Source organism: Myotis daubentonii, chromosome 19, assembly GCF_963259705.1.
Source record: "Myotis daubentonii chromosome 19, mMyoDau2.1, whole genome shotgun sequence".
NCBI classification, from domain to species: domain Eukaryota; kingdom Metazoa; phylum Chordata; class Mammalia; order Chiroptera; family Vespertilionidae; genus Myotis; species Myotis daubentonii.
Genome location: NC_081858.1, coordinates 10,915,608 through 10,931,443, shown reverse-complemented (window position 1 = coordinate 10,931,443; position 15,836 = coordinate 10,915,608). Strand labels below are relative to the sequence as shown.

The following is a 15,836-nucleotide window of genomic DNA, read 5'->3' as shown; positions in this document are numbered from 1 at the left end:
AATTAGCATATTACCCTTTTATTACTATAGACTAGAGGCCCGGTGCACAAAAATTTGTGCACTCGGGGGGGTAGGGGGGTCCCTCAGCCTGGCCTGTGCCCTCTCGCAGTCTGGGACCTCTCGGGAGATAACGACCTGCTGGCTTAGGCCTGCTCCCAGGTGGCAGAGGGCAGGCCCAATCCCTAGGTGCAGCCCCTGGTCGGGCTCAGAGCAGGGATGATTGGGGAGTTGGGGCGCCGCCCCCTGTCATGCACAGAGCAGGGCGGATTGGGAGGTTGCGATGCCACCCTCAGTCATGCTCAGGGTAGGGCCGATTGGGGTTTGGGGCACAGCCCCCTGTCACACTCAAGGCAGGGTCGATGGGGAGGTTGCAGTGCCACCCCCTGTCACGCACAGAGCAGGGCCAATCAGGGGGGTTGGGGCGCTGCCCCCTGTCACACACAGAGCAGGGCCCATCAGGGGGGTAGGGGCTCCTTACCCTGTCACACACAGAGCAGGGTCGATCAGGGGGGTTGGGGAGCTCACCCCTGTCATGCACAGAGCAGGGCCGATTAGGGGTTTGGGGAGCTCCCCCCTGTCACGCACAGAGCAGGGCCCATCAGGGGGTTGAGGAGCTCCCCCTTGTCACTCACAGAGTAGAGCCGATAGGGGAGTTGGGGCACCGCCCCGTCACACACAGAGCAGGGCGGATCAGGGGATTGGGGCGCCGCCCTCTATCACCTACAGAGCAGGGCTGATCGGGGGGGTTGGGGCACCGCCACTCTCACACTCAGGGTAGGCCGATGGGGAGGTTATAGCTCTACCCTGTCACACACAGAGCAGGGCCCGTGGGGGGGGGGGGGGGTTGGGGGCACCGCACCCTGTCACACACAGAGCCACAGGGCGATCAGGGGGTTGGGGAGCTCCCTCGTATCAGGCACAGAGCAGGGCTGATCAGGAGGTTGTGGCGCCTTCCCCTGTCACGAACAGAGCAGGGCAAATAGGGAGGTTGTGGCCCCGCCCCGTCACACACAGAGCCACAGGGCGATCAGGGGGTTTGGGCGCTGCCCCGTCACGCTGATCCCGGTGCCGGGAGGCCTCTCGGCTCCGCTGATCCCGGTGCTGGGAGGCATATTACCCTTTTACTATATAGGATAGAGGCCTGGTGCATGGGTGGGGCCGGCTGGTTTGCCCTGAAGGGTGTCCTGGATCAGGGTGGGGGTCCCCACTGGGGTGCCTGGCAAGCCTAGGTGAGGGGATGATGGCTGTTTGCAGCTGGTCACACACCCTACAGGGTGGGGGTCCCCACTGGGGTGCCTGGCCAGCCTGGATGAGGGGATGATGGCTGTTTGCAGCTGGTCACACACCCTTCAGGGTGGGGGTCCCCACTGGGGTGCCTGGCCAGTCTGGGTGAGGGGCTGAGGGCTGTTTTCAGGCTGGCGGGTGACTGAAGCTCCCAACCGCTCCTTTTTTTCTTTTTCTTTTTTATTCTGGGCCAGCTTTAGCTCTGGCTCCAGCTCTTAGGCCTCAGCTGCTGAAAGCAGGTATCTGGTTTGTTTGGGTTCTATAATCGAAACTCTGTATCAACTCCAGCTCTGAGATCCCGGCTGGCTGAAAGCAGGTTTCTGGGGTATTGTTTAGCTTCTATATTTGTTACATAGTTGCTTAGAGTTGCAGCTCAGAGGCCTGCAGCGGCAGGCAGGGAACGCTGGAGTCCTCCGTCACTGAAGCAAGCAAGCCTCATGTTAGTTTCAAGCTGCCTGGCTGCTGGCCACCATCTTGGCTGGCAGTTAATTTGCATATTGCCCTGATTAGCCAATGCGAAGGGTAGCGGTCGTACGCCAATTACCATGTTTCTCTTTTATTAGATAGGATACCTCAGTACATCTAATTAAACAGCAATCTACCACAGTAAGAAATAACTATCTAGTAATTTGAGCTAAATCACGTGCACTGAGCGATGAAAAATGTTAAGTCTCTTCTGTATATCCAATGTGTTCCTAAGCCCAGAATGAACAGGGGGAGGTTTTGAAGCTTGCAGACCCAACATATGAACATTCTATTGGGTATCTCTTCCCAAAAATAACCTTCTCTTAATAATCCCCTCAGGGGTCACTGGAGAAGCCTTAGGCCAGGGGTCCTCAAACTACGGCCCGCAGGCCACATGCAAATACAAATATTGTATTTGTTCCCGTTTTGTTTGTTTTCTTCAAAATAAGATATGCGCAGTGTGCATAGGAATTTGTTCATAGTTTTTTTTTTTAAACTATAGTCCAGCCCTCCAACGGTCTGAGGGACAGTGAACTGGCCCCCCCTGTTTAAAAAGTTTGAGGACCCCTGCCTTAGACCAATGGTTCTCAACCTTCCTAATGCCGCGACCCTTTAATACAGTTCCTCATGTTGTGGTGGCCTCCAATTTCATTGTTACAAATTGAACATAATTAAAGCATAGTGATTAATCACAAAAACAATACGTAATTATATATGTGTTTTCCAATGGTCTTAGGCGACCCCTGTGAAAGGGTCGCTCGACCCCCAAAGGGGTCGTGACCCACGAGTTGAGAACCGCTGCTTTAGGCCCTTTAATCAATGGCCTGGGAAACTAGCATTGTTTGCAGGTCTGACAAAGTTTCAGCAGTTGCACTTTAACTACTGTAGCTTTCTCCCAAACTTCTCTCATCTTTAGCTGCAAACTTCCAAGTTTTCCCATTTCATTCATTAACCCTTTTCCGTCCAATGTGGAGGCTGACTTGACAGACCAGGCGCTAGGAGCAGATCCAACATCAGGCTGAGGTCGACACCACAAACCGGTTCAACATTCAATCCCATCAATTAATTTGGACCAGACTGTTTGAATTCCAAAAAATAAAATTGGACCGCAAAGGGTTAATTCTCTTTTATCTTTTGCTCATTATTACTGACTAAAGATGGCACTTTTTGATTAGTCCTTCAGAATAATTATCCGTCCCAAGCCGCCATTTTCTAACTACTTATAATTTTTTTTAATCTCTCATTTCTATCACAATTAAATGCTGACATTATCAATACTCAGTACTGCACTTTTTTTTAATTTTTTTAAAAATATATTTTATTGATTTTTTACGGAGAGGAAGGGAGAGAGAGAGAGAGAGTTAGAAACATCGATGAGAGAGAAACATCGATCAGCCGCCTCCTGCACATCTCCCACCGGGGATGTGCCCACAACCCAGGTACATGCCCTTGACCGGAATCGAACCTGGGACCTTTCAGTCCACAGGCCTACGCTCTATCCACTGAGCCAAACCGGTTTTGGCCAGTACTGCACTTTTTGAAAGTGACAGATTTGACAACAAACTAGGTTCAAACACAGTAAACACACAGAATTTAAAAATGACAGGAATGGTTGACTATGAAATGACCATAAACAAAACAAAAATATCACCTGCTGGTAAGGTTAACCCACTTTTGTTCTGGGGCATAGTGTAACTTTGCTCCTATCTCAGAGTTCATCCTAAGGAGAAAGTTTGTAAGGGGAGGAGCAGCAGAACTTAAACATAAGGTACTGTGCAATGAAAGCCAAAGCTATAAGAGGAGGAAGGAATCACATTTTCCTGGGGTAAATATAGTGGGACACTGTGCAAGAGAGAACCTGGGCTAAGCCTTTCAAGACTTATGCTTAAGAGGACAAGATGACTAGATTGGAAGAATCTGATTTATGCTGGAGAATAAATACACTGTGCAGTCTGTGGATGGACTTGACTAACAGGATGAATAGTCTGGATTTGATTCAGCTAGTACTGAGAGCCACTCACAGTTTCTCAATAGAAAGACGACACGATGAACGATGTTTGGGGAGATTATTATGGCTCTGAAGTGTGTACAAGTATCTGGACAAGAAGTGACCAATCAGGAGGCTTGCTAAGTACAGTCAGCAAATACCTTCTGGTACCCACGACAGGAGGAAAAAAAAAAAAAAAATCACCCACCTTCTCTATTCACAACACTTCTCTAAAAGTTTATTTTGAATTCAAGTTCCTAAGTTAAAAAAGACAAACACATTCTTCCACTTGAAGAGTGACGGAAACATATGTGACAAAAAATAAAACAGCAAAGTAGAGCCTTTGCTAATTGGAACTTTTAGAAAATGACTTTTTCTGGATAGATCTTTTCTTAGATTACTGAATAAACATCAAATTTTGAAAACAAGTGAAATGTTACAGGTCCTAGCTAGGTTAGAGCATCATCCCCATATGCCAAGGTTGTAAGCTGGAATCCCGGTCAGGGTACACATAAGAAGCAACCAACAGCCCTGGCCCGTGTGGCTCAGTTGGATGAGTGCCATTCCATGCACCGAGAGGTCTCAGGTTTGAGTACCAGTCTGATTCCTGGGCAGGGCACATACGGTTTTGGGCTCCATCCCCAATAGGGACCATGTAGGAGGCAGCTAATCAATGTTTCTCTACCTCCCTCTCTTTCTAAAGTCAACAAAAACATTAAAAAGTAATAAGAAGCAACCAATGAATGCATAAATAAGTAGAATAAATTGATGTTTCTCTCTCTCTCACTTTCTCTCTCAAATCAATACATTTTTTAAATAAAATGTTAGGAAAAAGGGAACAAGAGTCTAAAGTCAGCTGTGCAGCCAATGATAGAAATTTGACAAATAATCTCTGTGGCCTTAGTTTCCTCACCTGTCAAGAGAATGAAAACTAAAAATCACCAGAGCCACTTCTAACTCCAAATCTGTATGATTCTCAAATACTGAGGGTCTATGACGTGCCAAGAGTGGAAAGTAATAAAAATGTGGTATCTCATTTTTAAGGAAGGTATTCTTTCCTCCTTTTAGTGGATACAGACACTGAGTCTCTGAGCAAGTGATTTATTCATTCATTCATTCAAACACGTGGCTCTCTTAGTGCCAAGCCTGTTCGCGGAAATTGGGATACAGTAATGAACAAAATAAAGTTCTCACTCTCACAGAGTTGAATTTTAGTTACCAAAGGGTGAACTCCAATTCTAGCCTAGACTGGGGTTGCCAGATAAAATAAAGGATGCCCAATTAAATTTAAATTTCAGATAAATAATAATTTTGTTCCATATAATTTGGGACATATTTATACCAAAAAAAGTAGTCATTGTTTACCAAAAGTTTAAGTTTAACTGGGCATTCTTTAGTTTTATTTGCTAAATCTGGCAACTCTAGCAGAGACATAACTGCAAATCCCTTCCTCAATCCTGTTAGTACATCTAAGTATATCTACATAGTGACTGATTATACCAATGAAAAATTAGTCTACATTGCAACACAGTATGTGTATATATATATACATATATATGTATATATGTATATATATATATATATATGAAATGAAACAGAAGTTCTTTAAAATAATTCTTAAGCCCTAACAATGCAACACATTTTAACAACTTCCATTCTTTTTCATTTTTCTAAAAATGCTGGTCATGACCCACGGCAGTGGTTTTACAATTTAAGGAGTCATGACCTGCAGTTTAAAAAAATGTCTTTGAGCCGAAACCGGTTTGGCTCAGTGGATAGAGCATTGGCCTGCGGACTGAAAGGTCCCAGGTTCGATTCCGGTCAAGGGCATGTACCTGGGTTGCGGGCACGTACCTGGGTTGCGGGCACGTACCTGGGTTGCGGGCACCTCCCCAGTAGGAGATGTGCAGGAGGCAGCTGATCGACGTTTCTCTCTCATCGATGTTTTTAACTCTCTATCTCTCTCCCTTCCTCTCTGTAAAAAATCAATAAAATATATTTTTAAAAAAAATAAAAAAATGTCTTTGATATGAAAAACAAGTTAACCTTGTCTTGAATCTCCCTCAAGAGCACAAGTAACTACTGCTATAAAACAGTAATGCCTCTGGGGGGTCTACTATGGCAGAGCTAAAAACTTACAGTTAATCAGGATTGTATACAGTCATGCACCATACATTTCAGTCTACAATGGACCACATATATGATATGACAGTAGACCCATGAGATTATAATGGAGCTGAAAAATTCCTATTACTTAACAATGCTTTTATTCATGTGTTGGTGGTGATGCTGTTGTCAACAGACCTGCGGCATAGCCAGGCATATAAAAGTATAGCATGTACAATCACAGTAGTAGGCTATACCGTTTAGATTTGTGTAGGTACACTTGAACTTCGCCTAAGGACACATTTCTCAGGGCACATCCCCATCAATAAGCAGCTCACGACTACTATTTGAGCTCCTGAGCCCCTTTTTTATAATTCTCCCAACTCTTAACTTTGTATCATACCACTATTATTTCTAATTGCTGTCAATATGTTTGCCCCTAAATGTTTTACCTTTCTACTTGCTGGCAATCTGAAATAAAAAAAGCAAACTCTACAGAATCATGTGTTAAGTAAAATCATGTGTTAAGTAAGTTTATTAATTTCAATAAACTCTGAAAGATTCCCTGAAGAGCTCTCCTTTCTGTAATCTGCAAAGACCTTAACTCTTTTCTCTACTGGATTTTCCTGTGTCTCAGGAATGAAAATAAGGAACTACACAAGGTCCATAAATGTTTCTGATCCCCAAAAGAAAAATGCATGATTTGGTTCAAAACCAGTCTTTTCTTTCTTTAAACTAAAACTATAATCAAGATTAATCTTGGCTATTTACAAAAATTGCTAAGAATATTTTTTTTTATTTTTTGCTAAGAATATTTTTAACCTATGATTTATAAAAAGCAATATGAACATAAACTGGTAATCACAAATACTGACAACACAGTTGAAATAAATCCTCTCAAGGTAATATTTACAAGAGGACAACATTCTAAAGTTGATACACTTGATAAAAAATAAGCCACACTCATTTATAATTACATTACAGACAAGCCTCATACCACAAACTGATTGGATTCACAAAGACTCCATTATAGAATGCTGTTTTATCCAGTTTCCAAAATGCAGTTAGCTATTCATCATGGCATGAAATTGATATTTTATAGCCACTTGACTCAACTTCAGGGCTTAAAGTATAAATTATCTACCTAAGAATGTTTTTTAATTTAAAGGGAATTCCATATTTCATATGCATACAACTGCAAATAATTTTCAGCAAATAAAATCTACAATTAGTAATAGTTGTGGCAAATTTTCATAAACCCAAATCCATAACAATACTACACCATTAAAAGTAACAAAACCGAGGAGTTAACATTAGAGTTCATACCACATATGTACAAAATCATGTATATGTGTATTTTAAAGATAAGAAACTAGACTTCCTATTTTAGGAAGCCAAACTCAAGGTTACAAAAAGATATCCTGAAGGGCAAGGACTATCTGTGGTTATATATTCTTTAAAATGCACATCGTGATCTTGTATGTCTTTGTCTACATTTATTTAAAGGGAGGGATGTCATACAAATATATTGCATTGAGTTAAGTCCCCTAACCTCTCAAAGCTTAGGGTTTCCCCCTTCTATTGTAAATAAGACTTTCTGTTATCCTTCATGCTCAAATTCTAGTTTTAGGGGGGAAACAAATATTTAAAAAGATAATAAATACTGCTGAATCCAAAACAGTAAGCACCATATGATGCCATTCTATTTAACATATGTATGTATACGTTCACAAATATCTCAGTTGTAGGCTATGTTAACTTTACAGGAATCTGAGCTTTGTTTTTTGGTTCTCTGAATTCTTACTTTTCTACAGAGCATTTAAAACTGTTTTTCAGCCCTACTGGTGTGGCTCAGTGGTTGAGCGTCAATCTATGAACCAGGAAGTCATGGTTCAATTCACTGGTCGGGCCACATGCCCAGGTTGCAGGCTTGATCTCTAGTGGGGGTCATGTGGGAGGCAGTCAATCAATTATTCTCTCTCATCATTGATGTTTCTCTCTCTCTCTCTCCCTCTCTGAAATCTATAAAAAGATTTATTCTTACAAAACTGTTTTTCAAATTATAGGAGACAAGACTTTCAATATAACTGACATAATACTTATACAAAGACTATCAATTTATTAATTTCAAGAATATAGCTGTTCTGGACACTAGTTCACGTACATCTCTTTTCTCTATTATATTATAAGCAGCGTAAGATTAGGGACCACATTCTACACATATCCGAAAGCTCTAAATTTTATATATATGCTATATAAAATCTCTCGAAATGATGTTTTAAATGGAAGTAGTTTACAACACATCTGCCTACAAAATTGCAGCTCTAATTTGTTTGGCAAGCACCTTTATGGAGAATTATACTGTTCTACGTAGAATGTTCATCTTCAAAAGCAGAAGAAATTCTTTAATAGAAAAATATACTTTAAAGAATATCAAGAACATTAAAATATAGCTCAATCTATTTCCAATCATAAGCAATGCTAGTAAAGGTTAAGGGTTCAAGCGACTACATTACAAATTCTAGATTTAGATGCTACAATCTCTCAAAAGCTTTATGCCAGCTTCATATTCATTGATGAGTAAATTTTCTAATAAAAATATCCCTTTTTTTAAATATATTTTTTTGATTTTTTTACAGAGAGGAAGGGAGAGGGATAGAGAGTTAGAAACATTGATGAGAGAGAAATATCAATCAGCTGCCTCCTGCACACCCCCTACTGGGGATGTGCCCACAACCAAAGTACATGCCCTTGACTGGAATCGAACCTGGGACCCTTCAGCCCGCAGGCTGACGCTTTATCCACTGAACTAAACCAGTTAGGGCAAAAAAATATCCCTTTTTTTTTGAAGTCTAACACCCGAGGCAAAAAAACAAAACAAAACAAAACCTCAAGAGGAAAAAGCACTCTATTTTTATTTTAGTAACACTCTTGCTAAAAAGACCACTGTATCAACCTCTTAAAATCGTGATACGTAACAGTGATAGATGACCCATATAACCTTTGAAAAAAGAAAAAAGTAGCTTTACTTAAAAAGATACAGTAGCAGCCCTGACCGGTTTGGCTCAGTGGATAGAGGGTCGGCCTGCGGACTCAAGGCTCCCAGGTTCGATTCCGGTCAAGGGCATGTACCTTGGTTGCGGGCACATCCCCAGTGGGGAGTATAGTATGCAGGAGGCGGCTGATCGATGTTTCTCTCTCATCGATGTTTCTAACTCTCTATTCTTCTCCCTTCCTCGCTGTAAAAAATCAATAAAATATATATTTTTTAAAAAAGATACAGTAGCAGATAGGCCCATTAATAATCTCTATTTACATCTCCACTGAAGTTGTCACAATCATTTGAAATAGCTACAAAAAGAGGGTTTTGTTCAAGCTCAACATTTTATATAGTATCAAAATACTATTACTATTCTAGCCAAAACAAAAAATTAAAAGATCTAGGGGGAAAATTTTCTAAAAACTTAAAATCCATTTCAAGGTATAAAAACATTATGCTATGGTGAATGTAAGTTCTAACACAGCTGTAGCTACTTAGAGCAAAAAAAAAAATTAAATCCTCCCCCACTAAGTCGAAACATATGGCTATTAAATAGCTATGATATGAGTTAACATCCCCTTCGTAAAATTGTAACTGTTTCTCTAATTAGAGAAACACAGAAAATACAAGTTTACATTAATCAAAAAAGGAACTCCATGACTGATACCATTTTGACTTTTAAGAATGCAAAATCTTTAAAAGCAACTACAGACATTTTTCTTTGATAAGCAATATGATATAGGTTTTTGCCCAATTGTAAAAAGTATATTTTCTCTAGATACTTGGAATGAAAATTAAACTGATTAGGTAATATAAATAAGCCAGATAGGGAAACAAAATGTACCTCTTTTAACAGCCATTCACAGCTTGCCTCTAATGACTTAACTGCCAATTAACTTTTTTGGTACAACTTCAAATTTGGTTATTATCAATAACCACATAAAAGAATGAAATTAACAAAGGATGATGCAGTTTAAACCTTATAAATTACAAATGGGGCTGTGACTAATTAATCTAGATAAAAAGCAAATGACTGCCTCCTTCAAAATTTTGCTCAAATGTTACCCACTCTCTGCCCCCATACTCCCATATTGATCCCTTAATATGAGATTAGAGGGGAGCATAAATACAGCTTGCTAATTTAATGTCATGTTTATGGTGTGGTTCATCACATTTGAATGTAAATACCAAAATAGCTGTTACCTTTTATTCACTGACGTATTCCAAGTACCTATACCTGTCTTATACATATCTTTTCAATAAATGTATGTATTGAATAAATGTAGATGTTTTTAGACTTTTCTAACGGTATTTAAAGAGATGAACATATCACTGATATTTAAATGGGAGCATATGAACAATTACACTAAACTGCAGCGTAAGTTCTACGTTGCAAGGCCTTCAGAAAAAGAAGCAGTAAAAACACTAAATAAACTGGTCATAGAGTAATAGCTAACAAATACTTTGATGAATGAGGGAAGTTAACAAAACAACAAACCACCAAAAAGCTTTAGAACAAGTCCTCAGAACTTTTATTCCTCTACTTAGTAGAAATAGCAATACAACAGATAAACCATGTGTTCTCCTTAATACTAACAGTCACAGTTTTCAAAGCAGCTTCACATATATTGTTTCATTAAATCCTCAGAGGCACCAAATTCAAACTCAAACTCAAAGTGCTAACAAAAGCACTTAATGTATGCACTTCGCTGGTAAGTACACCTTTTCTCTTGAAAATCCCTCACTGTGTCTGACAAACTACAAAGAAACCATTCTATAGAAGAGCCACCTTCTTGGCACTGGAAACTTACCCAAGTCCTCTGAAGAGTAATATGGCACAGCTAGCAAGAGCCATAAAAATCTTCAAGCCCTTTGACCTAGTAAAACCACTCCTGGGAACTTTCTCTAAGGAAATAATTAGACTGAACCAAAAAGCTATTAGTATAAAGATGTTTACTGCACCATTATCTATAATTTTGAAACCTAATTCCCAACTAGAGAATGGGTAAGAAACCTAAAAAAAAAAAAAAAGTTGAAGAAAAAAAGCTAAACACAAAATAACACATCCAGTCACTAAAACTACGTAAAAATGAAAAGGTAAAAAGCCAAAATAAGAATTGGAAGTAAGGTAAAATCATGATTAAACATTAACAGTGTGGTTACATTGTTCTAAGAGGGGGGAAAAAACCACCTTCTGAAACACACATGACAAAGAATAAATTTTGAAAGCCAAACAAATGCATTCTTTACCCCCCCAAAAGTCAAATACGAAGAAATATTATATTATTTAAAGCAGACGAGAATTTCCAGACTTTCAAAAATATTTTCCTATCTCTAAACAAGGCAAACCCAATGTGCATTTTCTTTCTTCACCCTCAGTCCCAGAACTTATTTTAACGGCCGATACACTCCAACACAAGTGAGGACACTTGAGAAATAATTGGTTTATGAAGAACCCAGTTAACAGTGATTCAAATGGAAAGAATTCTACGAGTACATTAACTAAAGACCTGCACAAGAATAAAACTTCACATTATATGAACCCAGTACATCAAACAAAACTTCACAGATTTATCAAAAAGAGGGCTACAACTTACAAAGTGTAAAAGTAAAAGAACTTAAAGCCTAAAGAGAGCCTATGCAGGTTAAAAGCTTAGTTTTAATTCTTATTTGAACGAGTTGCACCTATCTGCCAGGTTTCTATCTGATACCTAAGAAGGGAAAAATCAATGCATCCTTTTATTAAATAATTATATTTAAATTTTTTCCATTTGTCACTATGGATGCCACTGAGAAAGGGAAGCTTAAGTGACAGAATCCTAAGTGGACAAAGCGGGGGAAACGGGCACTTCATTTGAACTACTGTTAGCTGGATGCTGGAGAGCTCCTGAGGGTAAACTGTCCGGGGAGAGGGGGGAGGGCAGGAGTCGGAAAACCAACGAAGGCAGCAGCAGCACTACGGGAGAATCAGTGCCGTTTCATCTCAAACGGATCGCTGAAAACCTGTTTCCAGCCAGAAAACTCCGTGCCTGGGGGGCGGGGGAATCCCTGGCCCCACCTTCGCCAGCGCAGGACGCCTGTTTCTCCAGCCCCGCCTCCGCCTCCGGAGGCCCCGCAGCGGCAGCGCCCGGCCGGGCACCGGGCAGCGGACCGGCGTGCCCTTGGCGAGCCCTGCGGCCCTCCCCACCGTAAGGGCACCGGTCACAAAGGGACGGAGCCTATTGACAGGCGCTGCCCCGTCCGAACACGAAGCATTTTCTCGGTTCTTGAAATACGAACTGACAGCCACCACCCCCCCACGCACGCGCCGCCGGCCTTCCCGCACACACACACCCTCCCGAGTCAGACCCGCTCCCGGAGACCACGCGGGGCCCCCAGGTTCTCCCGCAAACCTGGGCCCCGGGGCGCCGGGAGGGGAGACCACGCGGGCCAACACCCGCATGTCTGACCTCCGGAGCCCCCCGGGCCCGCGGCTGCAGTCCCCCTCCCCTCGAAACCTCCAGCCCGGGGGCCGCTGCCGCCGCGATCCCCAGGCGCCTGCTCTCCCGCGGCCTCGGAGCGGCAATGCGGCTCGGCCACCGCCCGCGCGGAGAGGCCTGGCGGGGGAAGGACGGAGGCCGCGAGGGGGCCGGGCCCTCCCACCCCGTGCCCAGGTGGGGGAGGGCGGGACGCTGCGGGGGACCACGGAGCCGGGCGGCGGCGCCGAGTCCCGGCCCCAGATTTACACGCGGGGCAGCAGGGGCCACTGCCCGCGCCCCTCCGCCCCGGCGCCGCGGTCCGCGGTCCGGCCCGGCAGCAGCGGGGAAGGACACCCGCCGGCCTAGTGGTTCCAGATGTGCCCCGCGGCTGCCCTTCGGGGGAGGGGGCGCGACCCCCGGCTCCCCTCCCTCGCCCAGCCCCGCCGGGGGAGCTGGCAAGTTTCGGGAGACGGACCCCCGCGCCACGACCCTCCCACGTTCGCACTGACATGGAGGGTGGGGGGCGCGGCCCCGGCATCCCCCCTCCACTAGGGGCGGCGGAGGCCTCGAGGAGGGGGCACCGAGGCTGACAATCGCCGGGACCCGCGAACCGCTCCCGAACACTCACACGGAGCGGGGATGCGGCCCGGTCCTTCCATCTTGACCGTTTGGGGAGGGGGTGGGGTGCTGCAGGGGCTGGACCCGGCCTGACATTCCCGGAGGGAACCCGGGGCGCCTCCCACCCAGCCCCCCGGGCTCGGGACCGGAGCGGGGAGCCCCACCCCCACTGCGGGCCCCCAGCCCACTCCCCCCCCCCCCAGGCTCGGCCGGTCACGGGGCGGGGACGGCGGTGGGGCCGCGGGGGAGGGGATGCGAGGCCCAGGCCTGCCCGGCGCGGAGGGGGCTGGGGCGCGACACCCACCTGCCCAGGCCGGGCCGCCCGCTGCCTGCGCTCGCCGCCGCCGCCGCCGAGGAGGAGGAGGAGGAAGCCGGGGTCGAGGACGAGACCGAGGGCGAGGACGGCGGGGCGGCGGGCGACGTGAGAAGGCCGCCGCCACCGGGCTTGCGGGCATTGGCGGCCGCGGACGGCTGCTGCTGCTGCTGGGGCTTCAGCGACATGGTGCGGGGCCCATACACCGGCCCGCACGCCGGGCGGGAACAGCCGGGAGCCGGGCGCGCCGAGGAGACGCCGGAGCGCGGCGGGGACGCGCGGGCGCCGAACGGGGAGGCGCGGGTTGGCGCGGCCGGGGGGGCGCCCGGGCCCGCGACGGGGAGAAGGAGCACGACGAAGGGGCGGGGGGGCCCGCCGAAACCGAGGAGCTGCCGGGAGCCGGGCCGGAACGCGCCGCCGCCGTTGCCGTTGCTACCAAAACAGTCTGAGGCGGAGGGTGGCGAGCGCAGCCCAGAGGGAGGGGGGCCGGGGCCGGGGCCGGGCGGAGGAGGAGCGGCGGAGGGATACGGGGCCGCAGCGGCGTTGCCGCCGCCCCGCCGCCCGGGCCGCGGGAGCGAGTGCCTCCCGGGCCCCCTGGTCGCGGCGAAGCGGCGAGGCTCGATGGCCGCGGCCGGGCCCCGAGGACCCGCGGCTGACGAGCGCATCGGGGGCCGGGGACGGAGCGGCGTGCGGCCGCGCTGCCGGGTGGGCGCGGAGGCGCCGGGATGGGGACTCTTTACCGGAAGTCGGAAGGGTCGGGCGGAAGCAGATCGTGAAGCGGCCCCAGGGCCGGGAGGGACACGTGAGGAGCGGGCGCCGCGCTGGACCGCGTTCGCGGGGGTCGGGTGAGGGCCCGGCGGCCCCTCCAGCCCGGATCCGCCCTCCTCGAGGCGGGCCTGCCCTTTGGAGAGGGCGTGTCTGTCTTCGCCTGCAGGGCCGGCCCAGTGCGGGGGACGGGAGGGGAGCGTTTCTTCCCCGCCCCCCAATATTCCTTCAACGTCCGCCGGCTGCGAGGCGACCCGAGATGGCCCCCACCTGATGCAGCCTAAAAAAAGGACAGCGGGTGCCTTCGAGGCGGACGTTGTCGGGATGCGTGCGCGGCGCCTGGAACACAGGCATCCCCCCGTTGTCTTTGTGTCCCCGGCCCCTGGCACGCAGTGGGCCCTCGGGGTCACCGCGTGTCTCAAAGACGGGCCGTCCTCTCCTTCCTGCCCGGCCGCCTCCCGGGGCCGCTCACATCTGGTCACCTTTTCCCCACTTCGTCCGTCCCTGCCACACTAACCAGAAAACGCCTGGGCACCTGACCTTCATTTGAACCCTCCTCCCCTCCCTTGAACTTCTTTCTCCTCATTCATGAGGCTCGAAAGGAAGTGGACGTGATTGGCAGAGCGGTGGATAGTGGGGTCTCCCGCGGCGGAGGGAGGCCGAACAGACGTCGTAAGAATGTGCGAACTTTAGACCTTGGCCCCTTTGGCAGTTTTACTTTAACTTAGGTTGCTGGCCAGCACAGTAGTCCGTTTTCAAAATGTGTTGCAATGAAACTGGAAGCAAGTAGGTAACTTGATTTTTTTTTCCAGGGAAGAATCTAGTGTTGTTTTTTTTTTTTTTTTTAAAGTGAAATTACTTTAGGAATGAGAGGAGGAAAACACCGAAATTCCCCTCGATGGCCCAGAACTATCAGATAAGAAGGTAAAGACGTAGAAAAACTTGGAGCATGATTGCCACGAGTCTCCAGCAGCCAAAGTGAAATTAATCTCCTACACAGTCCAGGCAGCAATGATCATTTTATTCTTCGAACAGCTGAAAAGTAGGAAAATCAGCTATCTTCTATCTGAGATGAAAAGGAGATTGGGTGGGGTAGTACTCTTTGTTAAACCAGTAGTTGCAAAATCCTCTAAAAATTAACCCAAAGGAAACTGAGACTAAAAAACCAGATGAGGTGGTAAAAAAAAAAAAAAAAAATAGAAGGGCCATAACAGAAATACAACCAACTTTCTGTGGCTTAATGATTTGACAATTAGCCATATCAGGGACCAAGGTCCCAGAATTCAATCTTAGGACCAAATTTCAGACTGATCAGAGGAAAAGGGAAGTGGCATAAGGCCTGAATCTGACACAGCTGAACTTAATTTATGCTGAGCAAGCTCGTTTTCACCCATTATCATTGAAAATATTTTTTATCAATTGTATTAAAGTATAAATTACATGTTATGAGATTCACCCATTTTTATACAATGCAGTGATTCTCGGTAAACTTAAGATTTGTACAACCATAACCACTAATTTCACATTTCCCTCACCCCATAGGATCCTTCATACCCATCCTCAGCCCCAACAACTCATTTACTTTGTCTCAGTGGATTTACCTGTTCTAGACAGTTCATATAAATGGAATCTTACAATAGATGGTCTTGGCCTTATTGCTTTTTTAAAATACATTTTCATTGATTTCAGAGAGCAAGGGAGAGGGAGAGAGAAACAGCAATGATGAGAGAGAATCATGGATCTGCCTCCTGCACGCCCCCTACTGGGCATAGAGCCCGCAACTTGGGCATGTGCCCTTGA

General features: G+C 46.3%; 1 protein-coding gene across 20 annotated transcripts in view; it reads right to left on the bottom strand.

The window, feature by feature from the left end:
• ATXN2 (ataxin 2) overlaps nucleotides 1–14,258 on the bottom strand; it is a 96,834-nt gene extending 82,576 nt beyond the window's left edge. For 3 of the 20 annotated variants that reach the window (XM_059676331.1, XM_059676333.1, XM_059676337.1), the window contains exon 1: nucleotides 13,263–13,787. In XM_059676331.1, coding sequence (XP_059532314.1) covers nucleotides 13,263–13,459 — 197 coding nt within the window. In that variant the 5' untranslated portion in view covers nucleotides 13,460–13,787. Of the gene's footprint in view, nucleotides 1–12,379; nucleotides 12,404–13,262; nucleotides 13,804–14,011 lie in introns of those variants that run through there. The other 17 variants (XR_009450082.1, XR_009450084.1, XR_009450083.1 and 14 more) reach the window with 11 other exon arrangements.
• Between the last annotated feature and the right edge of the window lie 1,578 nt (nucleotides 14,259–15,836).